The sequence below is a fragment of the Vanellus vanellus genome, assembly GCF_965231255.1.
Source record: "Vanellus vanellus genome assembly, chromosome: 13".
NCBI classification, from domain to species: Eukaryota; Metazoa; Chordata; class Aves; order Charadriiformes; family Charadriidae; genus Vanellus; species Vanellus vanellus.
This window is the reverse complement of record NC_138918.1, coordinates 10,701,528-10,726,233: the sequence shown is the minus strand read 5'-3', so window position 1 is coordinate 10,726,233 and position 24,706 is coordinate 10,701,528. Positions and strand designations below refer to the sequence as shown.

The 24,706-nt window shown below is 52.2% G+C and overlaps 2 protein-coding genes across 3 annotated transcripts in view; both read right to left on the bottom strand.

Annotated features, from left to right (window-relative positions):
* The window catches only part of EBF1 (EBF transcription factor 1), a 281,310-nt gene extending 277,359 nt beyond the window's left edge, over positions 1-3,951 (bottom strand). For both annotated transcript variants that reach the window (XM_082489994.1, XM_082489995.1), the window contains exons 1-4: positions 3,636-3,951; positions 1,996-2,152; positions 1,617-1,680; positions 1,291-1,346 (exon numbers count right to left, since the gene is read on the bottom strand). In XM_082489994.1, coding sequence (XP_082346120.1) covers positions 1,291-1,346; positions 1,617-1,680; positions 1,996-2,152; positions 3,636-3,769 — 411 coding nt within the window. In that variant the 5' untranslated portion in view covers positions 3,770-3,951. The remainder of the gene's footprint in view (positions 1-1,290; positions 1,347-1,616; positions 1,681-1,995; positions 2,153-3,635) is intronic.
* A 17,950-nt stretch (positions 3,952-21,901) lies between these two features.
* Positions 21,902-24,706, bottom strand: part of RNF145 (ring finger protein 145) — a 38,326-nt gene continuing 35,521 nt past the window's right edge. Inside the window, exon 10 of the mRNA XM_082490128.1 lies at positions 21,902-23,556. Coding sequence (XP_082346254.1) covers positions 23,119-23,556 — 438 coding nt within the window. The 3' untranslated portion in view covers positions 21,902-23,118. The remainder of the gene's footprint in view (positions 23,557-24,706) is intronic.

Genomic DNA, 24,706 nt, shown 5'->3' with positions numbered 1-24,706 from the left:
GCTGTTTTAATTCCTACAGGGAATGGGCTCTGTTTGGAAGAGTACAGTTTAACAGAGTTCAGATGCATAGTAGATTCTCTAGTAAAATTCACTCAAGTTCCTTTTTCCCTTTTTTTTTTTTTTTTATTTTCTGTTGAAAGACAGTCTTCAATAGCAGGAAAAGATGTTTTGGGACCATCAAAGAGAGTTTTTGAAAACAAACTCAGCCCTTAGAGTTTTATGTTTTGCTGTAGAAAAGAAACCCAAATACAAGCCAAGAGTTTTTTCCCTACAGACAACATACAGAGACTGACTTTTCCTATCGGTACAAAAAAAGCTCAATGTTTTTCCTAAATAAAATGTAAGATTTTTTTTAAAACAAGTAAAACAGATTAGGAGGGAAAAAACATATCTGCAGGATAAAAAGGCTTAAAAGCGACCCCGACTATTTAGAAGAAACATAAGAGAAAAATATTCTGACAGGAGCAGAAAAAAAAAACTAGAGTAGCATTTTTTTTTTAAAGAGAATCGGTTTGTTCAGATAGTCCCTCTGTAAAATTACTGTTTTCATACAGAAAAGGATTTTTACAGGTCGGCACGCACATTACTGCTCTCTTTGGGAAGCTAAAGAGCAACCTTAAAATCAGGGTTAATCCATTGGCAACGTCTGCTGCCCTACAGCCCTCCCCGAAGCCCGACACCGAGCTCGACGCTCCCCGCGCCGCGTTTTGGGAGGCTACTGCGACATGCAGACGTGTCGCGATGTGACCGCTCCTCCGCTAACCCGAGGACCCGGCGGCAGCGCGAATAACGGACGGACAAACGCAGCGCCCGCGCCCGAACAGCGGCTTGCGCCGGCGGCGTTCGGTGGGCTGGGGGCGGCCGGAGATTAATTCTTATTAATTAAGCGGCAAAACCAGCCCTAGGACGGCTGGAGGGGTCGCCTATATTTTTCGGAGCCCCCAAGCCCGGCGGCGGGCAGGGTCCCGCGGGGACCCTCCGCGCCGCCCCGCAGCCCCGACGCCGGGATCTGTCGCCGCGGTTCGACCCCGCAGCCCCCGCCGCCGTGCGGGTGCGGAGCGGGAAGCGCGGCCGTAGTCCCCCCCGCCCCAGACCTCCCCCCCGGGGAGGCGGCAGCCCCTTCCCCGCCGGGACAGAGCCGCTTCACGGCGGGGGCGGGTTTCGCCTCCGCGGGCCGCCCCGCCGCGCTCCCGGGGGCCGCCCCGACGGCTGCCACCCCCCCACTCCCACCCCCTCACCCCCCCGAAAACACACCCCCACCCTCCTCCACGGGCGTCCCGCAGCCCCTACCTGCTTGGTCATGGAGTCGATGAGTCGGACGTAGAAATCCTGCTCCGTCCTGATCCCTGAAACAAGGCAGAGGTGTGAGGAGCGGGGCCGACCGGCGGCAGCGCGCCGGGACTCGCCCGAGGGCTCGGGCCCGCCGGGGCTCCCGCCCGGGGTCGCCCGGCTCCCAGCAGCGCCGGCCGCGTTCGGGCACCGAGCGCAGGGATGCGCGGAGCGGAGGGGAGCCCGGGCAGCGGCTCGCCGGCCTCTGGTGGGCTTTCCAACCGAGGAGGCGGCGGGAGGGCAACCGGCGGCGGCGGGGCTGACACCGGGGGGCTCCCAGCCCTTACCATTGCTGTACAGCAGCTGCAGGCGGTAGTGGATCCCGTTGTTGGTCTTTTCGCTGTTGGCTTCCTGAAGTCGAAGAGGACACGGGAGGCCGGAGAAAAAAAAAGAAGAAATATATATTATATGAAGTTTTCCCATCACTCGCCCGCCGGGTGCCCCCGGGCCGGGACGGGGCAGCTCTCAGCCCCCTCCCCTGTCCCGGGAACAGCGAGGGATCAGGGGAGACCCCCTCCCCGGCTGCCCTCCGGGCCGGGGGAGAGCGAGGTGCCCGGGAGGCGGCGGTGGCTCCCGGGACGAACCGGTGCCGCGGCCCCGGGGGAGCGGAGCGGGGAGGGCCCGGGAGATGCGGCCGAGCCCCCGCGGGGCGCCGGGGCTACTCACCTTCTCCTTCTCCACGAAGCCCACGAAGGCGGTGCGCTCGATCTCCACGGGCTGCCCCTGCCGGTCGTACAGAGCCAGGACGAAGTGGAAAAAGTTGGACTTCCTCAGGTTGGAAGGAGGCTGCTTCTCGAAGTGAGCCCGGGCCAGACCCACTCCGCTGGGACCACAAAGACGCGGGTTAGCGGCAGCCCCGACGACGCGGCCTCACGCCGCTCCCCCCCTCCCTCCCCACCCCCCCGCCGCCGCCGCCAGCCGGCTCCCGGGCCCCTGCCTTCCCCCGCCGGGACCCGGCTGGGGTCCCCCGGGGCTGAGCATCCCCCCCCTCCCCGGAGTCCCCCCCCGGAGCTCGTCCCTCCGGGCCAGGGGGAAAGGCGTGCTCAAGCGCGGCCACGTCGAAACCCCGCGGAGCCGGGAGCGCCGACCCCAGCCCGCCCTGCGGAGAGCCCCGAAGCGCCAAGCAGCCCCCTACCCCCACCCCCCCCGGTACCCACCAACCCTCCCCGGGGGCCGTGCCCGCTCGCAGCCGGCCCTGCATGGCGGGAGAGCCGCGCTCAGCGCCGCCGGCGCGTTGCCCCGCGGAGCGGCATCGGTGCTGCCACTTCTCAAAGTCGGCTCGAAGCTGTCACCCGAGCGCCCATGTGCCTTAATCTTTCAGTTTCAGTCCTGCCAGCCTGTCCTCCCCGCGCCGGAGCGGTGGGTAAACACCGCCACAGGACACCCCGGAGCCAACTTGAAATATTTCAGGGCTGTCCCTGCAGAAACTTTCCCTTCCTTAGAGGGCTCCAAAGGGAGGGGTGCGGGGCGAGGTTGGGAGACACCGGGAGATGTCAACATTAAACTTCTTAGCTGATGCCGGCTCCAGGGTTCAGGCTGCTAATCCGGCATCAGTTATTTTGGGTTGGTTTGGGGTTTTTTTTGGTGGTTTTCTTTTTTTTTTTTTTTTTTTTTTTTCCGCGGGGAAGAGTATGGGGAGAAGGAGCAATATGAGAGAAAGCGAGGCTGGGCGTAGCTTCGCCAAATACACCTCCTATTTGAAGGGATTTCTTTTTTAAAAATCTAAGATAAGTGGCAGCGGTTTTACGAAGGGGGTTCGAATTGAATTTCTCCTCGAGAAAGCTTTGCAAAAACTCCCTGCTTATCGGAGGAGAAGAAGGGAGGTTGCTGATCCCAACGAGGATAAGAAAGCGAGGTAGAGACATATATTTTGGATACACCCGTGCACAGCTGGCTGCTTATCGGAGGAGGAAAGTGTCATTTGGAGATCTTAAGACTAAATCAGCAGCAAACGTAGTTTTGAAAAGTCCTTTCTCCGCGCGAACACAAGAGGCTAGAGAGATTAAAACCCACCTATTCCTACCTAGCGAAACTCGCCGCTTCCTTGATTATTATTATTATTATGATTATTATTATTATTATTGTTGTTGTTTAATAAAAAAAATCATTCCTACGGGACAAGAGGAATAAATATTTAATTGGCGACATCTACGCGAAACTCACTGCTGTTAGCAGAGCTCCAGAGCCGGCTTTTTGTTGGTGCAGGGGGGAAAGGCGCTGCCCGCGGGGAGCAGCGCTGCAGGCGGCGTGCGCCCCGGGGCGCGGAGCGGGGCGCGGAGCGGGGCGCGGGCGCGGAGCCTGCCTACCTCTGAGCGGCCGTGCTGGCGTCCAGGACGCCGGCTCCCTGCATCCACGTCCGCACCGCGTTCATCCCCGCGCCGAGGGGCTCTTCCTTCATGCTGCTCCCACTCCGCTGGATGCTTTCCTGAATCCCAAACATGAATCAGAAACAACAGCGCAAATCTTCCTTCTTTACTCAAAAAAAAAAAAAAGTGATAAAATCGCCAGGCGGACTGTTATATGTGGGATTTTTTCCTCTCTTTCTCTTTTTCTCTCTCTCTGCAGCTGATCTCTGGAATCAAAGCAAGTCAGAGAAAGCAAACACAGGCACGCACATTAAAAAAAAAAAAAATCCAGAGGCACTCAGAGCCCGGTTTTGTTGCTGCTGTTTGCTGCGTGTGCAGTTTGTTTGGGTGCTTGGAGGGGCTGGCGGGGTGCTGGGGGCTGGTCGCAGCGCTCGCAAGCCGGAGGAGTACTTGAAGTCCCTTTTGTATGAAGACACCCCTTGGATGGCAGCAGGCAGGCAAAAAAAAAAAAAAAAAAAAATCTCAGATGGCAGTTTAAGAAACAATAGGACGAACGGGAGCTGCGGCAGGCTCTGCTACATCAAGTGTCATTTTCCAGTGACAAGAGAGGCAAGTTCCCCCCCCTCTTTTCCCCCCCCCTCTCTTTTCTTTCTTTTCTCCCTCTTTCTTCTCTCCTCTCCTCTCCTCTCCTCTCTCAGCCGAAGCGCTCTCTCCTCCCTCCTTCAGCCGCGCAGGAAGCGAGTTGCCGGAGCCGGGCGCACGCCGGGAAGGGAGCGAGAGGGGCGCACCCGCGGCGGCGGCGCGGACGGACGGCCGGAGGGAGACCCTGGGGCTCCCGGTGCCCGCGCCCCCTCCCTCTCCCGCAGCGCCGGGGCGGACTCGCCGTCTCTCCCTATGGGAGCCACTTTGACTGTCCCCGCCGCCGAACACGAGCCCCGCAGCCCCGGCGGGCGGGGGGCGGGGCCGCCGCCGCCACGCCCCCTCATTTGCATCGCGTCACCGCTTCCCCTTCCACACCCCGCACCCACCCACACACCGCACACCCCCCCTCCCGCCGCGCCGCCGCCAATGGCATCGCGCGAGTAGCCGCCGCGGGGGCGAGGCCACGCCCCTTCTCGTTAGCATAGCCCCGCCCAGACGCCCCGGCCGGCCCGGGGGAAAGTTGCCCCGAAGCTCCCCCCGGGGTGGGGGGAGGCATTAACACCATCGCGCCTTTGTTCATCAACGAGGCGGCGGCGCTGCTCGCCCGGGCCGCCCCGCGCCAGGTACCCGCGCGGGGATAACCGGGGGGGAGCACGGACACCCCCCCCAGAGGGACACCCCGCACCGCCCCCCCTTTCCCCATCCCAGCCCGCTCCTCGCTCCCACACAGCCCGCAGCCGGCGGGGCCGAGCGGCAGCGCTAATTGCGGGGGTGGCCGACCCCTCCTCGCTCACCCGGGGCCGCCCCAGCGGGTCCCGTCCGTCCCCCCCCAGCGCCAGGCTGCCGCCCCCGAGCCCGGCTGCCCGGAGCCGGGGGTGCCCCTGCCCGAGCCCGGGACGGAGAGGCCGCCTCACGCAGCGGGATTATTCCCGGCGCAAACGCCGTTGGAAACGCGCGTGGGGCCGGACCCGTCCCGCGTCCCGTCAACTTCCCCGCTGCAAGTGCCCAAATCCCCGCTGAACCCCCACTGCTCGCCCCGGTTCCCGTCCCGTTCCCGGGCAGCGGTGCGCTGTTTTGCGGCAAAAGCACACAATTTCCAAACAGGACAGTCCAGGGAGAAAGTCCATTTTTTTTTTTTTCCCCCTAGGGAAAATAATAATAGTAATAAAACCAATTCCTGCCCTCGCTGGGGAATCGCTGGGCTGGCTGCGCGGCAGCGGAGCCGGCGCAGTGTCCGCACCTCTCCGCGGGCTCCCCGCATCAAGCCCCGCATCCTTCTCCCCGCGCAACTCGCTCCGCTGCCGAGCCGCTCCCCTGCGCCCCGGGCTTTTGCCGTCCGGGTGGGTTTAGCCTCCCCAAACACAGGCTTGCGCAGCGTTTGCACATTGCAATAAAACAAAACCCGGCGGTGCATCCCGGCAAGCCGGGCTACTCGCCTTCCTCGGGGCGATGTCAACCCGCGGAGGCTCGATGGGGGGACACCCCCGACCACGCTTTGGGGAGAGGAACCTCTGAAATGTCTGGGTTATCTCCAAATTGTTCCCGTGCCCCTCCCCCCCCCCGAGGTACCGAAGATGCTGTCCCGGCAGCGGCGGGGGATGGCGGGGCGGGCGGCTGCTCCCGCGGCTGCCGTCCGCCCCTTCCAGGGGCTGCGCGGAACCCCGCGGAGGGCAGCGGAGCCCACCGGGCCGTGCCGAGCCTGCAAACGGCCCGTCCGGAGCACAGCTAAGGGCCCTGGAGAACAGGCAGCCCGGGTACAACATGCTATAGGCACCGGTATACAGCTCCATAGGCACTCTACGGCCGTCCGACAACTCTATAGAACCCTCTTCCAGCCACCTGTACATCACTTGGTGTGCAACGGCCGCCTGAGCACACAGCTCAACCTCGGCTAGAGAGCAGGCACACAGCCCGCTGCCAGCACCTCGCCATCCATCCTCGGCTTTCGGCAAGTCCACACAAAAAACATCCACAGCCAGAGTGTGCTGCGCTCTCACATAGGAACCGTTACAGAAAGCAAGTTTTCACATTCCCTGCAGGTGATATTTTATTCTTCCCATAGCCCTACTGTGTCATATCTCAGGGATATGTGGAAGAACACAGCCATACATGAATATTTACACCATAGGTATTGCATAGGAGTAGTTTGGCCCCCGCAGTGCTCTGGCTTATTGGTCTTCTTCAGGCTGCTGCTGTATCGCATCCAGCCTAAACGCCTCCGTGGTGAGATACAGTTTGCAATTAAAAGCTATTTGCACCTGCACTGATTGCTTCTTTCCCAGGGCAGGGATCTGCCCAGGGAGGAATAACGCATTTGAATCAATATACCGAGCAGTTGGAAGATTTTGCCCTTCAAATCTGTTCAGGGATCGGGGGACCGTTTCCATGCCTGTTCCTGGATGCTGAAGGGAACAGCATCCCAGCAGCAGTCTGAGGGCACCTCCACCGGGCGGGGGCAGCCAGCCGCGACAATAAAAGTGACAAGTTCTCCACTAGTTTCCCCCTTGCACATACACACCCGCGCCTCGGTGCCCAGCACACAGACAAGCTCCCGGGGGCTCCTGCTGAGGACCGGGGGAGATGCCCCACCTGGGGCTCATGGGCAGTCTCGAAGCCCCTAACTAGTTGCTGTAAGGACAAAAGAGTTAAACACTGGTTCGACCCCGACAGGAGGAGTGTGAAACAAAAGCAGAGCTGAAACAAGGAGGGGGTGAGAAAGTCAGGACTTTGGGGGGGGGGGGGGGGGGAAGAAAAGAAAAGAAGAAAAAAAAATAGAGCTGGTGGCAGGCAAGGAGACTTCTGTGCTCCATCCACCCCTCAGAGGCCAACTGTAGTGTACCAGGGCTTTTATTTTAAAGAATTCCCAGTTGCCTTTAGCACTCACTTTCTCCACACCACCTGGGTCTGGTCTCTGGACCAATGCCACCGCACTCCACCGACTGCAGCAGAGCCGCTCCTGCCTGCGTACTGCTGTCATGCCGGTTACGAGGCCGGAGCGTATTCATGTGGAAAGCTGGGTTTGTCCTTTCCTCAGCGTGGCAAACTGAGCTGGAGGACACTCCGCCGCCTGCCACTGGGGAGTCCTGGGTGGGCTGGCTGGGGCTCAGCGCTTAACTGTTTTGCTGCAGAGGGAAACTCGGGCGCATTGCAGCGAGGCTTCCACGCGAGCCCGAGCTAAATGCTCTCAACGTACAACGCAGAATAAAACACACAGACTTGTAGGCTGTGATTTGCTCCCAGGGGTGAGTAAACGCGTCGGTCCCAAAGCCAGTGAGACCCACGCGGGCTGAGCTGTGGATTTTACCCCAGCAACGCAACCCCCTAAGCTGCATCTTTGCAGCACTGGCAACAGCAGCCACAAACAGGACCAGGACATGGTTGCAAAGTCCCCCGGTCATGATGGATAGCAGGGATGGGGAAATGCTGGGATCCAAAAACCAGTGGATGGGAAGGGAGGAGGAGAGGGCTGGCCCTGGCTTGCTCATCCTATATAGGAGAAAACAGGGTTCCTGGGGAACAACTGGTTTTGAGGCCTTTGGACAAGAGGGCCATGGAAGGAGGCTTCACTCCAGAGGACAAACACGAGCCCTATGAGGGCCCGAGGTCCCAGAGCACAGGGGTCTCCTGCGTGGAGAAAGGCCTCTCCCCTTCCCTGAGGCCATTTCCAAGTGGGCCCAAGGCCCCTCTCGCCTCTGACCCGGAGTTTATCCAGGACAATTCCCTCCTCCTGTCTCCAGTCTCCCCGCTCTTCTCTGCCCCGGGGCTCCCAGCACAGGGGGGGGACGGTCAGGCCCCGCTTCCCTCTGCCCAGACCCCAAGGGAGGGAAGAAGCAGCTGGAAATGGGAATTTTTGAGAGAAAACCCTTCTGCTCCCTCCTCCCTGACCTTTGCAGCTGGACAGGGCACCCCCAAAGGGACCGTTCTCCTTCCTGCCCTTCTCTGGAGAAGGCAGATGAACAACGGACCCGTGCCGATGGGGGGAAAGGGAAAAGCAGCCTCTTCTCTCAAGGTTGGACTGAAAGCAGAGCACTTGGAGTCTGAGCACGTACCTGCACTTTCAGCTGACGCAGAGGTGGAAGGGGCTTGAGGGTTTGGGAACAGTTCACTCATATCTTCCCCAGCAAAGATGCTTTTCACGAGTATTTTCCTTACAGCCAACAGGCTGCTCTTTCAATCCAAAGGCTTTCCATCCACAGGTAAATCCAATGCTCGCCCTGGCAGGTGATGACACTGTTCAGCTACTTCTGCTGTTTTATTCCCACTACCTGGCGTGCTCCTGAGGAGAAGAAGAGAAGAAAAAGGCTTGGGGGACTGAGAATTGGGATATGATGCTCTGGTTGGCCTGTTCAGGATGAAGGAGCCCGGTTGCCTCTGGGACCAGAGAGAAGGGTCTGCCCACAGCACAGTGATGACGGGACCCCACTTCTACCTTCGCTGCCGTGAAGCAGTAGAGGCGACATAGATGGAAGTGTTTCATTCAGGAGCTTCCATCCTCCTGCCTCTTCTGCCCCTTGGGGACCGGGGCTGGGGACACCCGTGTTGCCCTCCACCAGGGATGAGACGGGGGGGTCTCCCCGCTGGGCAGGGGGAGGCTGCCGGCCCCGGGGCAGGGTTAACCCCCCGCGGGTGGGAAGCAGCGGGGCACGGAAGGAAGCGTTTGCCTGCCTGGCCTGCAAGGGGCGGGCCTGTGCCGGGGGGTGGTGGTGGTGCGGGACCCCGGGCCGGGGGGGCTCTCAGGCGGCAGGGAGAGCCCGGCGGGGCAGACCCTCTCCCAGGGACCCGTCGGAAGGAGAAGGATGGGACGTGGGGGGGAATACGGAGCAGACCCCTTCGAGCTCAGCGCCCCCCCCCACCCCGCTGCCGCACTCACCCCGTTACCGCCCGGGGCAGAAGCCCCCCCCCGGCAGCTCCCGGAGAGTGGGGGGCAAGCAGAGCCGTGCAATTACGTCGGGGGGCGCCCCGCACGGGGCTGCACGGCGGGGGAGAGGGGAGGGCACCCCCACCTCCGCTCTCACGGGCCGGGGGGATGGGTGGGGAAGGCCAGACCACCCCCTCCCCTCCGGTGCCCCCCCCCCCGCCGCGGAGCCCAGTGCCCCCGGTGCTGCCGCGGGGGGGGGGGGGAGAGGGGGCGGGGGCCGCCACGCCGCGTGGTCACGGCGCCACCTGGCGGCCGCTCGGGGGAGCAGCGCCCGACACGTCGGGGGGCCGCACCCGGGGGGGGGGGCGCAGCACCCACAGCACCCATAGACCCACACGTCTGTCCCACGGGGCTCCCGGCGGGACCCGCGCCCCCACATCTGACGGCAAAACGGCTGTTGGGCACAGGGAGCGCGGGGTCACCCGCCTGGGGGCTGGGGGGCTGGTTGGGCCACCCTGAACGCCCGTGGGTGCCGCCATCGTTCGTGGGTAAGGGCACGGGGGCTTGCCCAACCGTGAATTCAGCCGTCGGAGTGTTACTGCTGTCCCCGGCTGCAGGTATAGCGGGACCACAGTGCTGCCCACACCACGGCATGTCAGTGACAGGGACCCGATGGCTTTATCCCGGCACCCTCCGGGTCCCAACACATCATGAGAGCCTCCTGGCAGCCCTACTCATGCCAAAAGGGCAAACCATCCCTACAAAGGGTCAACACCCTCCGCTTTCACGGATAAGAGCAGATGAAATTTGGTTTTTTAGTGCGTGAGTGGAAATTGCACTCTGCTATAGACGGCCGCAGATTTCCATTCCCTGCAGCGCTCGCACAAGCTTGCAATACATTTAAGGCTAGCTTCTATTTATTTGTTTAGTCTGGCAGCCCCTGGACAGATTATGGTTATTTTATCACACAAAATCTTGCTATGATTTTTACATTGTCAGTTCAGCAAAGCACGTAAACATATAATCAACTGCTATTGGCTTCAGGGAGGTGTAAGTCCACAAGAGGGAAGGGAGAAACCCAGAGGCATGCGCTCCCTCCCGCTCAGAGGCTGAGTTTAAGCTTATTACATGGAATAGATTTAAACATCCACTAAAGTTGTCACACGCTTTGCTGAATCAAGACTGACTATTATCAGAAGTATTTAAGTGACTCAGGATTCTATATCTCCTTTTAAACACTTACGTAAACTCTGAGGACTTTGCATCTTGGGATTTCGACTTTAAAAGGTGCACAAGCTCTTTTGAAGGGTGTACTCCAAAATCTCGGGCTCCTTTAAATAGGAGACTGATAAGAGAGACACAGAACACTTCCCAACCCAGCAGTAAGTTCTCTGTGTCTAGGACCTGATCGCTCAGGATTTGGCTGCTCTTTTTGTGCTGACCATTTTGAAACTTATTTTCCCTGGCATTTGTGTTAACATCAGAAGGCTTTATGGTTTCAGCAGAAGCCGAACTGAGTTCATCATCTGGGCTCAGACATTGTGCCCGGAGCTGGAGGCACACCTTTGGCAAGCGGGGTTTTGCCAGAACACAGCATAGAAGTGCTCTGGTTGGAATGAAGTTTAAGATACAAAGAGATACTCACTTTTAGACATAATTTCCAGTGCTTTGGACAACTCAAAGTTCAAGTTCCTGGCTTTCTGTGATCCGGAAGAGGGGATTTCTTTGGTTTTATCTTTGTCCAGGATCTGTGTGACTCGAGGCAGACCAAAGACATCCACCTGGATTTCTCGTGTCCCTTCTCAGGACCTTTTGTCAAAAATATTCAACCTACGTGAAAAAATAATAAAAGTTCTGGTAAAGAGACAACCAGACAGTGCCTGTTAAATAGGAAGGAAGCGCCACATTTATTAGGAAATCTGCTCTATGCCGTGTTAGTTAGACAGCCCGTACCTGTTTTAAAGGCTGCATTTTAGCAGAGTTAAAGTGTGCTTAAACACTCTATAGACATTTTTTGGAAAGTGTTCTTCCCTACCCAGCATTCATGCAGGGAACGAGACATTGTAGTTGTTACTCAAGCCCAACTCGCGCTGACTTCCATCGGAAAGGGGCAGCCTGTCTGAGCAGGCATCTGCGCGCACGGCCCATATGCGCACACATTCATTATGGATGATGTACAAATGCTGCTCCTTCTTCCCAAGCAGAGTGTTACGGCAAGGCTCGCATCCCACTGATCTCACTGCAGGGCTTAGGAAGCCTTCAGAAGCCTCCCAAAATGCTTTACAAACGATGTATGGAGAAATTACTTCCTCCAGCGCCGAAACAGAGTCATTGTCATGGTGTGATGAAGGAACTGTTAAACAGACACAGCAACAACACTGGAGCTGGATTCTAGCCAGGGTATTTCAAACAACTTGTAAAAAGTTCCCCGATTCTTTAATGACTCCACCTGGTTAGAGCAGGACCTCTGTTTTATGTGACTTCCAGAAGATATGTTGCAAGAGAAGCGTGTCTCAGATGATATGAATCAAACGGGTTCCCCTAACATCATGTTGGTCTGGAATAGCTGTTGACCTGATGGAGTGTTAATGGGAACATTTATTTGTTTCTTTATCACTACAAAGATGTCATATATACTTACCCCGCTGCTGCCACTGTTCCCAAAGGGCTGTCAGCGCAAGAGCCATTATAACATGACTGCCGGAGGTAATTTTTTTTCCCCCCCCTCACACATTATTTCTTCAAATGATTCTGTAAAGAGAGAAAGAACTCGGATACAAAAATTGCTGGTAAAAGAACAGTGCAGTGTGACGTGAGCCGAAGCAGCTTTTCTGAACGCCTGTCACTCTCCGCTGTTGTTGCTTCCGGAGAGCAACACACACAGCCCGTGTCCGCCTTGGCACAGGGTGCGTGTGCTGCCCCTGGCACGGTGAGGGGGGGGTTCGCACCGGGACCCCCCAGCACTCTCCCCGTTCATGGAAACAGATGGGTGACGTTTGCGCGGCGCTGCCGGACCACACAACCGCCTTGTGCGGAGGGGCTGCATCGGGGCCATATACTCCATCTTTGTGTTTCTTCACATTTCTGGCTTACGTGAGAGCACAAAGACTTTAACACAGAGTGCTTTGGTAACGCAGTCATTAGTAAATAAAAATTAGGTAGAAACCCATTGCCTTTACCTGTGGGGGGAAAAAAAAATATAATATCCCATCACATTTCATTTGTGTTATTCAACAACTTGACAGTTTAAGGAAATTGCTAATGGGACCTTTTACTGCTGGGTCACCAGTTCAAACCTGGCTCTGTCAGTAATGACCAAGAGTATCTGATGAATGTTTGATGACGTGAGATTAAAATATAGGTCTCAATCCATTTATCAGTAGAAAAACCCTTCAACAACTTGAGTCCCTTACAGCTAATCCCGGTGGAGAAGCCTGCGAGGCTGGAGCGTGAACAAGCCCTCCGCAGCCCTACGGTAGATCAAGGTCAGGGTGGGGGCGTGCAGATGGAAAAGCTTACAGCACCGATGGCCGGGCAGAACCTTTCTGTGCATAAACAAATCTACTACTTAATGCACTAAAATACTCCAGCAAGAGTACAGTACGAGAGAGCCAAATCCGGTATTGTTCTCAAAGGGAAAATGATCCTGGCGTAGGGGGAAAGATGCAAACGTTAGGAAATCCAGGATCAAGAACTGGTTTATGCTAGTGCCAAAACTCAGAAATTCACAGTTTTGCAAGCTGAAAAGTTCTGTTTGAAATTCTCAATATTATAACACTACCAGAAAGCTGAAACTCCAATGTCAAGGTAATGGGTAAGGAGTTAGTAAGTGTCCTTTCTTATTTTTTTGAGATCAACAGGAAAAGAAACTATTGCCAAATTCGGTACCTTCCAAACTTTCCCTTGCTCTCAAAAAGCGTATAAAGCGTCGCTGGCAGAATTTGGCAGCTGCTGCCAGGCAGAGACGGAGGGCTGATGTCTGAGCAAGGCAGAGCCGCCTGCCCTCGGGAGCCCGGCCTGCTGGGGGGGTCAGACGCGCGGGGTCAGACGCGTGCACTGGACGTGGTCTGGAACACACACGTGCAAGGTCCGGTTTAGCAATGTCTCCAGGACCTGCTCTGTGCCCTCCTGAAGCCCCTCTGTGCTTCACCTGCAGGACTCAACCTACAGACCCAGGAAAACAGGGGGGGGACACCACTGAGAAAGGTGTGGGGGGGGTGTCCGCTGCAGGCACTGGCACCATCCAGGGGGTCCACACGGCACGGTCCCGAAATAAAGTGAGGGGAAAGACTCACATCCCTTTTAAACTCACCGAGTGCTTGCAGAGCATTTACCAGCCGTTTAGAGTAAAATTAAAAAAGCGTGAGGGCCATCTGGCGGGAGCGGGGAGGGGGTTTGACTTTACCTCATTGTTCTCCGCATTTTTGCTATGGGCTAAATCCAGCTGCGGAGACCGCTGGGCCGCATGCTGAGAAATTGGGGAACGCCGGAGGGGCTGGGCTGGGCTGGCATCGCTTACCTCGGCAACGCACCTTGCACCTCAAAACATCCTTTTTAAGGGAATTACGTCTGTGATGACTGTGTCACCGCCAAAATGCAACATGCTTCTTGCCAAGTGCTTCTGTGTAAGGGACGGAGGCAGGTGCCGGGGCCGGGGGCTGGTGCGGGGGGGCTGCACCGTACCTGCAAAAACACGTGAGCCCCGACTGCCCCGCAAACACCTACCGGGGACGGGAACTCTGGTGCTGCAGGCAGGGAAAGGCTCCTCGGCACCATTTAGAGGGCAGGAGCAGGACTTGTTCTGCCCAGTAAAGCTCAGCACGAACTCACTGAAATCAGCAGCACATACCCGGCCACTGGAAATCCGGAAAGATGGACTCAGCCCGCCTCTGCCCACCATTTCAGCAGGGACGGCGCCTGCTGGGTGGGGGTGCTGGAGTTACAGATCCCAAACTGCAGCCTGCAAACACCACCCCAGCAAGCGTGTCCTCTCACAAATGAAATCAGCACTGACGGTCACCTTTTTCAGAGCGCGCAGAAACGATGTGCTCCTCCTGCTTGCGTTTGGTTTTGATATCTGGAAATTAAAATTTTACCCATCACGCTTAAGTATCATTTCTCTAGAGAAAACAAACTTACTGCCCCAGAGGAATCCAGAGCATTATCCACCACCTGACATCTTGCAAAGGAAAAAGTATCGGTGCCACCCAGGAATAAGGTGAACCGTTACCAGTAGCCCTGATCCTGCTCCCAGTACTCGTTTCATGCGCTGCGCAGTCTTCTCCAGCCACAGACTGCAAACAGTGCAGCCTGTGCTCCACTCCGTGCCAAAACAGGGCTTCGCACTTTAATAGTTGGGGCAGTCATTTTTTTGAACTCAATACTTTCCGGGTAGAAAAATTAAAAAATTAAAGCAGAACAATTGTTTCATTATTCCAGGAGTCTCAGACATGCTGGGAAAGTGCTGGACAAACAGCTACTGGCCACGCAAAAGGCAGCGAGGTGCTGTACTGTGGGTCTGGCAGACCCACAGCGTGCGCGTTGCACAAACAGCCAGCACACGCGCAGAAAACATCTTTATAGTACACGGTGCTCCTGTTGAGCTCTGCAAGGTGCACCCACCCAAATCCCATCCCACCAGTTTCCCAGCCACAGCTTTAGAACAAATCAAAACCTGGAGTTAAAAAGGCTGTTGTGACCCTTCAACTACACCACTTTGCTTCAGCAAAAGTCTCCCAGGCTTTAGATTTGCAAGTATAGAGAATTCCATTCTAATTTTAATATTTTCCCCCAGCTACATAACACTTTACACAGAAGACGCTGTTCCTGTGCATCTTTACACTTTCTGGGATTTGATCCGTATTGATCCACACGTGCTTCTTCTAGGATCTTTTAAGGCTGCAGAAATGACAATTTCCACAGTAGTTACAAAATAATTACCCATAATAATTTAATAATGAGCTTTCCCTTTAAATTATTAACTGAGGTAGCCAAGAAAATTGTCAATTTTAACAAGTTTAAATTCAAGTGATAAATGCCAAATCTGTGTTAAATGAGACCAGCAAATTAGCAATTAAAATATTTATGCAAGAAGGCAAAAGATATTGTATTGGAGGAGCCGAAGAGCAGTCTCCCGTCAGAGTATTTGACAATGGCCTCTGCATATCTCAGCTTTAAAACCCTGCGCAAAGGGGAGAGGAAAAAAATATCTGAACCCATAATTGAAGCTGGACGGTGTTGATTGGTGCCCAGTGGGATTTCACCAGAATCCAAGCAATTCTCAGAATCCCCTTGGGTTATATCGAGCAGAAATCCTGACCCCAATCAAATTATTTCGATCATATAAATCTTTCGCTGTGGGAAGCTCCAAAAAAAAAAAAAAAAAAAAAAGAAAGCGGAATTGCTTCGTGGCACCTCATTGCTTCGTCACTGAGAGCGGAGTCGACTTTGCTGTCTGTTTTTTAAGAAAGGGGGGGGGGGGGGGGAACCCGTCTTTCGAGTTGAAGGAAAAATACTGGTGTCAGAGCAGATCCCCGATCCCCCATAAATATAAATCCCATTTTTCCCGGCAAACTTTGCAGACACGAACCGTCCGCAGAGCATCGTGGGGACGCGCTGGAGCACAGCGTCACACTCGGTGAATTCGTTGGTGAATTCAAACGTGGAAATTTTCATTATTATTATTATTATTTCCCTGTAAAACCCCCCGGGTACTATTTAGATGTGCAAAACCCCGAGGAAAGGCCCCCCCGGTGCTGTGCCCCCCCCTCGCCCGCCGCCGCCTCCCGTCCGCGGAGCGGCACTGCCCCGCCGTGGCCACCGCGGGGGCTGCCCGGCCACCAGCCCCTGAGGCCACCCGGGCTTCCACCCCCTTCCCGGCCTCCCTTCTCCATCCTCTCCACCTGCCATCGGAAAAGAGAACGAGTGAACCCTCTGGAAAGCAACCCCGGGTTTTGGGGCCATCGGGAGTCCCGTTGCACGGCACCCTGAGGGGCGAAGTCCAAGCGTGGGGCTTAATTTCATCCAGATGTTTAGGCAAGGGTCCGAACGGCTTTAGGATGTGTGTTTAAGGGTTGGGTGCTCAGGAGGAGCTGAGGGGTTGAGCGCCGGTTTTCTGTCCATGGAAAAGTTTGATCCCACAGGCTGACAGAGAGCAACTTCAGAGGAGCATGAAGCTACCGCAGCCATCACCGCCTGTTCCCGCCATAAAAGCACAGCACAAATAGACACAGAGCCCACTTGAGCCTGAAACCAAAGGGGACAATTCAGCACCCACCAGTGCACAGACAGACCCACCCAATAAAACCCCATGAGGGTAAGACCGGTATTCTCTGTTGAGACCAAGCCTGGGGAGAAGGTGACTGCAGCCCACCAGCAGCACATCACCCCAGACCTAGTCCCTGACTCCAGGGTCAGGCAGCTTTCGGAACTCAGCTTAAATTCCTTGTCCATACCAAGGGAAAAAGTGACCCCGCAGCTTCCTTTAATTCTCCTTCTCAGCTCCAAACCTTTAGACAAAAAATAGGGACCTGGAAGTCACCGGATCCACCTTACACGCAACTGTAACTGTGGTGAGAAAGGGCTGCAGGAGCCCGGTTTTTGTGAAAACGCCTCTAATCACACAGAATGGTCAGGGTTGGAAGGGACCTCTGGAGATCATCTAGTCCAACCCCCAAGCACTTCGGTCAGTCCTCACTGCCATGTGTCCCAGCTGGACAATGCAACATGCCCCGACCAAAACCTCCCAACTGCACCCATCGAGCTCAACAAGGAGCTGACGCACTTGGTTGCACCTTCTGCAGTACTCAATCTTAATATTTAAGCACATGAAAGCATAATGAAAAATTCTAGTAATGCTCAACAGTTGGGTTTGGGGTTCTCCCACTGATTGTTTCCTACCACCTGTGCAAATGAAGATCATCACCAGCCTTTTTTTTTTTTTTCCAGCAAGATGACCAGATCAGCTATAGCCAAAACTCATCCGCATACGTGCAAAGATTTTTATCTTGGAAACAAGATGTATCTTAGCAGGTTGCTATTTTGTATTTCTCTTTACTTATTAACATGCACTTTCTAACATGGAGGGCCTTTGAGAAATTAATTTCCATCTGAAAACAAACAAGGGCTGAAACAGTTTACAAAGGAACCCATCTTTCAAGGACGTTTCCTTTTAAATTGCACAATGTGGCTCTTAGCAAGGAAAATAAATAAAACTTAATCCCTCTGCATTCCAGCTGGCATTTTTTTCCCCAAGCTAGAAGCGAACAATCAATTTAAAGAAAACTCAGACTAGGGTCAATTAAGGAACTGTGTATTTCATTTATAAATACCAGATACCTATTCAATTGATTATTTTGATCCAATTGAGTCCGTTTTACATTTTAAATTCCTAAGAATTAAGGCATTTGTCCACATCGCAGTCTGAGGCTTTTCACATCTGTTGCCGCAAAATTCTGCAGATCATCTGGTCTTTGGCTGTTGTATTAGCTGAGAGAGTTTCAGCTACCAGATTTATTTAAGGATGTGGATTATAAGCCTCCAGGAAATGGCAACCACTGGGAAAAATCACATCTAATTACTTGTAACACATAGAAATCTTTTTCTTTTTTAATTTGGATTGGTTGCTTGTGCATATAAATTGTTTTCCTTTTCCATCTCAGCTCCTTAACCAAGATGGTCATCTGTAGGTTTATGCGTGTGCCAGATAGGCTTTCTTTGCATTATTTAACACACTCCGAGTCGTAGAGAGCTCACCAAGTTTTGCAGGCGACCTTTTTCTCTAAAAGACAGTATTTGCTTTCAAGAGAATAATCAATACCTTAGAGCCACCGAATACATTCGCTGAGTGGTTTATCAACTGAATCATAACTTCCTTTATGAAAACAGATGGAATTTCCCCGACCGGAGTCTCCGCGTCGGCACTGGGCGTTCCCGGGCACAGCCGAGCGGTGCTGCAGCGCTGAGCTGCCCCGAGGAGGGACGTCACGGCACTGCCAGCCTCCGACTCTGCCGGGGTGCTGGTAGGTAAAACCCCCACAGTCAAAAGAAATAGGTACGGTCAAAAAAGAAAACTGGTGTCTTCGGGGTGTGGGGAGTGAACTGCGATCCTTGATGTGATTGAACACGCATATCACAAAACCGGGGACCGGTTAATTCCTACACTCAGTATTGTAACACTAAGAAAAACTGAGTTTCAAATTGCATTTACTCACACCTTTGTAAGCGCAAGCAAAGCCACAGAGGTTAATAGGGAACTGTATTTGTCAATCTTTCCCACAAATGTTTTTGTGGGGCGACACCAGAGGCAAGACTTAGAATACGCAATCCTTACGGGACAGACTTAGCTAATACCCAACGGCTCCAGACACGGCAGAGGCTGAAAAGTAGTGCTGGAACATTATTTAAAGAGCTCTTCATACGAATTTAACAAGCGGGAGGAAAAAAGCCAGCACCAATCCACTAGTCGCCTCCACCGCCCTCCTCAGGGCAGCACAAACCAGCGGTGGTCCGTGGACCGTTCCTTCTTGAGAACGTCCGATGCGCCGATTCCTGCGCTGCACTGACGTACCGCCTGCTCCAAACCCAGCGCGCTTCCCGCCCTTCGCTCTCCCGACCCCAGCAAAATCCAGCAACATCAGTTTCACTCTAATTTGGTTACTTTCATTCTGAACCCGGCTGGCTTCCCAACAGCCAGTTCTGCTTCCCAAGTGTGTTTTTTTCTTTTTAGACACTGATATTAGCTTTCTTGTATTTCACATCTTACTTGCTAGAGATAATTTGAATTTTGAACCAACTGAAATCAAATTCCTTAACTGTCCCTGCCAATTAGGAAAAATGTTACAAGTTGGTTCTCAAACATTCAGATAGCTTAAGCCCAAACTCTGGTCTATTTTAGGAAAAGGATCGAGGTAACTCAGAAATTGAATTTAAAATTAATCAGGAAAGAAGGGGATTCAGAACAAAGAGGTTTTCCCACGCTGTACATTTCAGAAACTCTCTGCCTTGGCATAGAACGAAGTGCTTCACTAGGAACAAGGAAGGAAATAGATTCTTCTGCTCCAAAATAGCCAAAAGCCAAGGCTGAGGGCAGGGCAATTCAAACCAAGGCTTTCAACTCAAATTGCTATCCACAGACTTGTTTGCTCTTCTCATGGAGTCATCTCACCTTATGTAAATACATTTCCCTGAGCCCAGAGCAACGGGCTCCGTAAACCAGCAGCACTGGGATACTCGACAGGACTGACTAGGCACACACCATCACACCATCAGCGCTCCCGTTTCCAACAAAAAAAACCAACCAGCCATAAAAGTCCCAACTGTTCCCATTATATCACCGAGCTGGAAGCATCTTTTTGAGTCCAAACGTTCATCAGTCACACCACCATCAGAAGCCCACATGAAGATGATTTCAAGCCTCGGCCTACAGTCATAAACACTCAAAAAGCATTTTTTCCCATTTACTCATGCACAGCTGCAGAGAAAATCAACTCAAAGCAAGCAGTGTCCAAGAGGGAGCTCTGCACCAGGCAAAGCTGAGGGGTCAGGAGCGTTCACCCAGACACTCTACAGAGCATCAAGACAGAAGGTTCATCTCATTCCTCCCCTCCCTTCTCCCCCATAGCTGCCTTCCCCTTTTTTCTCCTGTTCCCCTTCAAGTTACACAGTTTATTTCTTCTGCAAGGTCTAACTCGGCATAAGTTTTGGCAGTTTTCACTTCATCCCTGAACTTCCTGACCCCTAAGATACAGCCTGCTTGGCTTATCAGTATTTATTTCCCACCCACCCCCATTCCTTGCAAGCTTATTTTTGAGTTCCTTCTAGAGCTAGCTGTCCCTAGTTTTTCAGAAAATGGCATTTTCCCAGCATTTGGGAGTTGGAAAAAACAAAACCAAAAATGAAGCAAAAACGAACACACACACACGTCTACCCCTTGAACTTTCTCGTCCAGCACATTTTACTAACCAGCGACCAACTCTGCCTCATGAACCCTGCAGTAATGCACACACCCCACCTCAGCTTGCTCCTACAAACAACTCTTTGTAATGGTGTTGGCACCTAACAAAGGTAACTTCCATCTTTCAAGAAAAGCCCCGTTCCTAGGAACTCCCCGAGCTAGAAGCCTCCCCTCCTTTCTCTCCTCCCCCTCTTGAGAATACCCTTTTTACAGTAGAAAAGGTGCATCAGAGATGTTTTCATCTCATCACGCCCCTCATGCCAAGATGCAGAACTCTGCTAAGACTGCCTGAGCCTCCACGTCTTTGAGCACCTTCTCCAGCACAGAATAGTTGCTTTGGGTTCACTCCAGTGGCAATGTTGCAGCATCATTTCTCTTGACAGCACATACCTTCCTAGTCCTTCAGGCTCCTTTCCAGTGCCACATCCATGTTTCCAATCTGCAGTCCAATCCTGGCAGACGGTGCATTTGCCGAATCTGCTGTGGCCTCGTTGATTCTTCATGAGCCGTCTCCAGGTGCACTTACCTCTTACCGATGTTGGTGTAAATCCATAGTCCTTTCCTCTAGCTTTTGCATTACCAATTAGCTATGAATAATTGAGGGTAGAAATTAAAAGGTTCTCTGCCAAGAGATCAGTCAGGCTGAGAAACAGCTTCTCAGCATAAGCAGTGACAGCAAACCTTACTTTTTTTTTTGTTACTTTTTCAACACCACTTCCTATATTTATGAAAGCGATGATGTGACATACTGTGCGGGATGGCAACGAACTGGAGTTAATGACCCCCGTGATTCCCTTATGCCCTCATGTGAATACTGCAGATGAGCACAAGTTCCTCTCCTCCCTTCCTTGCACTCACCCTCAGGTATTTGTGTAGTGGTCCCAACCCCTCCAACCTTCATTTCACAAGACTGACCAGGCCCAGCTCTTCTCATCTCCTGTTCCCAGTCACTTGGGGCACCACTTGCTCCCTTACCGTGGAAGTGAGGTGATCTCACACAAAGGAAGAGCTTCCCATCACTAGTGTGAGGAACTTCTGGGGTCATCTTTCCACACCCAGGGACAGTAAGCAGGGTTTGACAGAGTATGCTTCAAGAACGTATTCTGTGAATTGAGGGAAAGTCTTTGTTTCACAACACTAAAGAGCTCCCCCCGAAGTGCTGCCCAGAAATTCCCCATTTCCTGCCTCCACAGGTTTTTAAGCATGGCTAGAATGGAAACAGTCTAAATTATGTAGATTAAAAGCACATACGAAACATCTTTTTGAGATTTAATTCCAGAGATATGCAGACGTGGAAGAGCAGGACCCAGGCCACTGATTAACAGAAGTGAAAGAGTTAAAAAAACAATTTCTCATTTTTTTCTCTCCCCAAACGCACACAGCTGTTAATGAAAGATTTGCAATGATCAGTGAAGCACGAGGTAAACCTGAATTTCCGATCAACATGCAAGAAAACAAAACTGAGACACAGAATCAAAGGATGGTGTAACTGATACTGCCATCCTGTCAGGTGAGACAGAAATAGGTTTGGGTTTTGCCTGGGGCTCAGTAGCAGCAGGCAGCTCCTCCAGGAGAAAATGTGCCTTGGTGTTCTGTTATTGTTCTGTTGGATTGGTGAGAATTGGTGGCAAGGACCAGAGGAGGCCAGCAGGTACCACCAGGACACACAGTATTGAAATGGAAACGGGTGAGAGCAACTGCATCGGAAGTTCCACTGATCTCCAAGGGGAACAGAGAGTTACTACTGCAGAAATGTCTCTAAAAACGTTCTTAATTCATGAAATTTCAGTACAAGAATCACATAACCAGGTGTAAAAATCTTCAAATGTAATTTATTAAGACATTCAGCTATGTCTGTCAGTCTACATCCAAATTTACTACTAAAAATAAAATAGTATCACATTTCACATTAGGAATACCGACTTTGAAAAAACACTTGAGTCAAGCCTATCGTATAAATAAGTGACTAATTTCTCTTCATATCAAAATTCACATAAAAAAATTGCCTGCCCCCTACTCCCACCTATTTCCCCACCCCAGTCCCTAGTTCTACTTGAAGCCATGATGCATGTAAAAATTTAAGTATGGACATGTCCTTGTCAAAGAAAGAAGGTGCAAACCTATTAACAGCTTTAAAAGTGGCATTTGCGGAGTCTGATCATACACAATAATGTACTCATTCCCAAAGTGCAAATATCGCCAGAGTTTAATACTGTTTTAATTCAGCTGCAAGAATTAAACATTACACAGCGCAGTACTGCAAGGCCTCTATCTGTGCCCTAAAACTCATCCCACTTTCCTCCTGCACACGGTAGCAGAGGTCAAAGTGTTCATTAGAGCTTTAGTTTACTTCATGCAGCCCAGACTGCGCCCATTATTAGCAAAAGTTTCATATACATCAAAATATTGAAGACTCCGTCATAAGAGTCAAGAGTCACTATAGATTACATGAATTCAAATGCAATTGCCCCACCAAGAACACCCAAAGCATACACATGACATATTTAAGAGTGCTTCCATCCTCTAGTACAATCACTGCTGCTATATCTTTGATTTTCGCTTACGTGCCATAAAAAATTTTGTCAGCGGCCAAAGCCGCACCTCAGTCAGACACTAGCAACTCACTGCATTCAACGCCTCTCAGGTACCCTGGGACATGGCTTGTATGCGATACCCTCTTCCTGACCAAAACAAAAGCTAGCCTTCTGTCCGTCTGCCTACAACCTCTCGCAGACCTCTCCCTCCTCTCATCCCTCACCTACGTCTTGAAAACACTCTTTCACTGCAGTTTTATTTCCAGACATCCTTCCTATGCCCGCAGTTCAGAGAGCTTCTGGAGTCATTTCTACTACATCTCACTGGAGTCACCACTACCAAGCGGCCCACAAACATCAGCATGGGAGATTACATTTTGACCAGCATTAATAGCTAAACTTCTTTCACAGCTGTGGAAGGATAGGTTTTCTTCTGAGTCAAACTTAGATCTCTGAAATGTGTTTGTTCCCGTGTCATCCTTTGTCACCTTAGAGCTAGACGCAAACCCTTGAGTCCGGAGCAGGGCACCCTGCTGGGGCTGCGATTAGTCCTGCAGCAGGAGCTGCTCCCTGGCTGGCTTCACACGGGCTCGTGTCACTCTCCATGCTTGGAGACCCCTCTGTCCCAGCAGCGGCCTCCAGGCTGTCCTGTCCTTCAGCAACCTGTTCATTGCTCTCACTGGAGCTGCCTTTTGTATTTGGACCATTGTCATGTTCAACACCAGGGGGGTCAGCTGCATCTCCAGGTCTGGTATTTTGCTCTGCGCTAGGATTTGGCTGTTGAACTGGCTCTGGTCCCAGTCCCGGTAGCTGCGAAGGGCTCTTAAGTTGGCAGTGGCACAGAGGGCAGGTTTCTTGCACGTACAGCCATTTCTTAAGACAACCCGCATGAAAAAAATGGCTACATGGTGTGATTACAGCATTTTTCATATCCTGAAAGACAAAAAAAAAAAAAAAGAAAGGTCGTATTATTTACAATCCCATTCCTCTCACCCCACACATCTAATGAGTTTACTAGCCACAGAGGAGACGGAGCAGTCCACAGGCAAGTAACAGAATATTTCTTCCATCACACCAACAAGCCTCCACATTCAAATACACACACAATTCAAACACAGGCCAGGTCTGCCTGTTTATATCACAGGGATTAGAAATTAGGCGAAAAAACTTTGTTTATAAGGTATTATTACACTTAAATAAAAGCTTGTGTAGGATGAAAGTCACAGCATTAGTTGGCTTATAAAACAATTGTGCAAGTCAAAACCAGCACACTTACAGATACAACATGTAACAGCAACAAACCAGAAACGAAGTAACACCCTAACTCTCCCAGCTGAGACCCACCTATTACCAGTCTGGTGTTTTAAATGTTGTCATTCAACCTGGCACCGGTACTTTTACTCTTCAAAGAATTTGCAAGTTTGGAGTCAATCCACTTGCATTCCAACTGCACACTACTGGCCTTAGGGTGGTTCTTTCACTGTCATATATAACTACAATTTCTATCAAAGAGAGACTTTGGAGCTGAAGGTGTGATAAAGAGACTACTTTCAGCACTAATTTCTAAGGTCCTTACATCTGCTGCCTTACATTAGAAAGGCCCTTAACCTTTTCATAATCAGGTTTCTGTTATAAAATTGACACTGTGCATGAAGTGGAAGTAGCAATGTCTGTACAGACTGAGCTACTTCTATGGAATAATAAAAAAATCAGCTACTGGGTACACATTGTCTTTCAGTAACAAAACCTTCCATTAATGGAAGAAAGGGCACATTTACTGTTACTGTTGAGACCAGCTCAACCCAAACACGAGAGGTTTCAAAGAAGCTCAAGGACACAGTTTGTTGTGTAACTGGAATAAAAAAGAATGAAAGTTTAAACACATCCAACCTATCTCTTTATTCATAAAAACTATCTTGGTGACAGCACTCCAATTTACAGAAAGCAGAAAACTGGATAATTCAAGTAACTTATTGAGCACAACATTACTCATTAAAAGCCATTCAAAGTAACTTATTTTACTAGTTGCAGACTGAACTTGATAGTCTAGAGATATTTAAATTCGAGTCAATCTTTTGACACT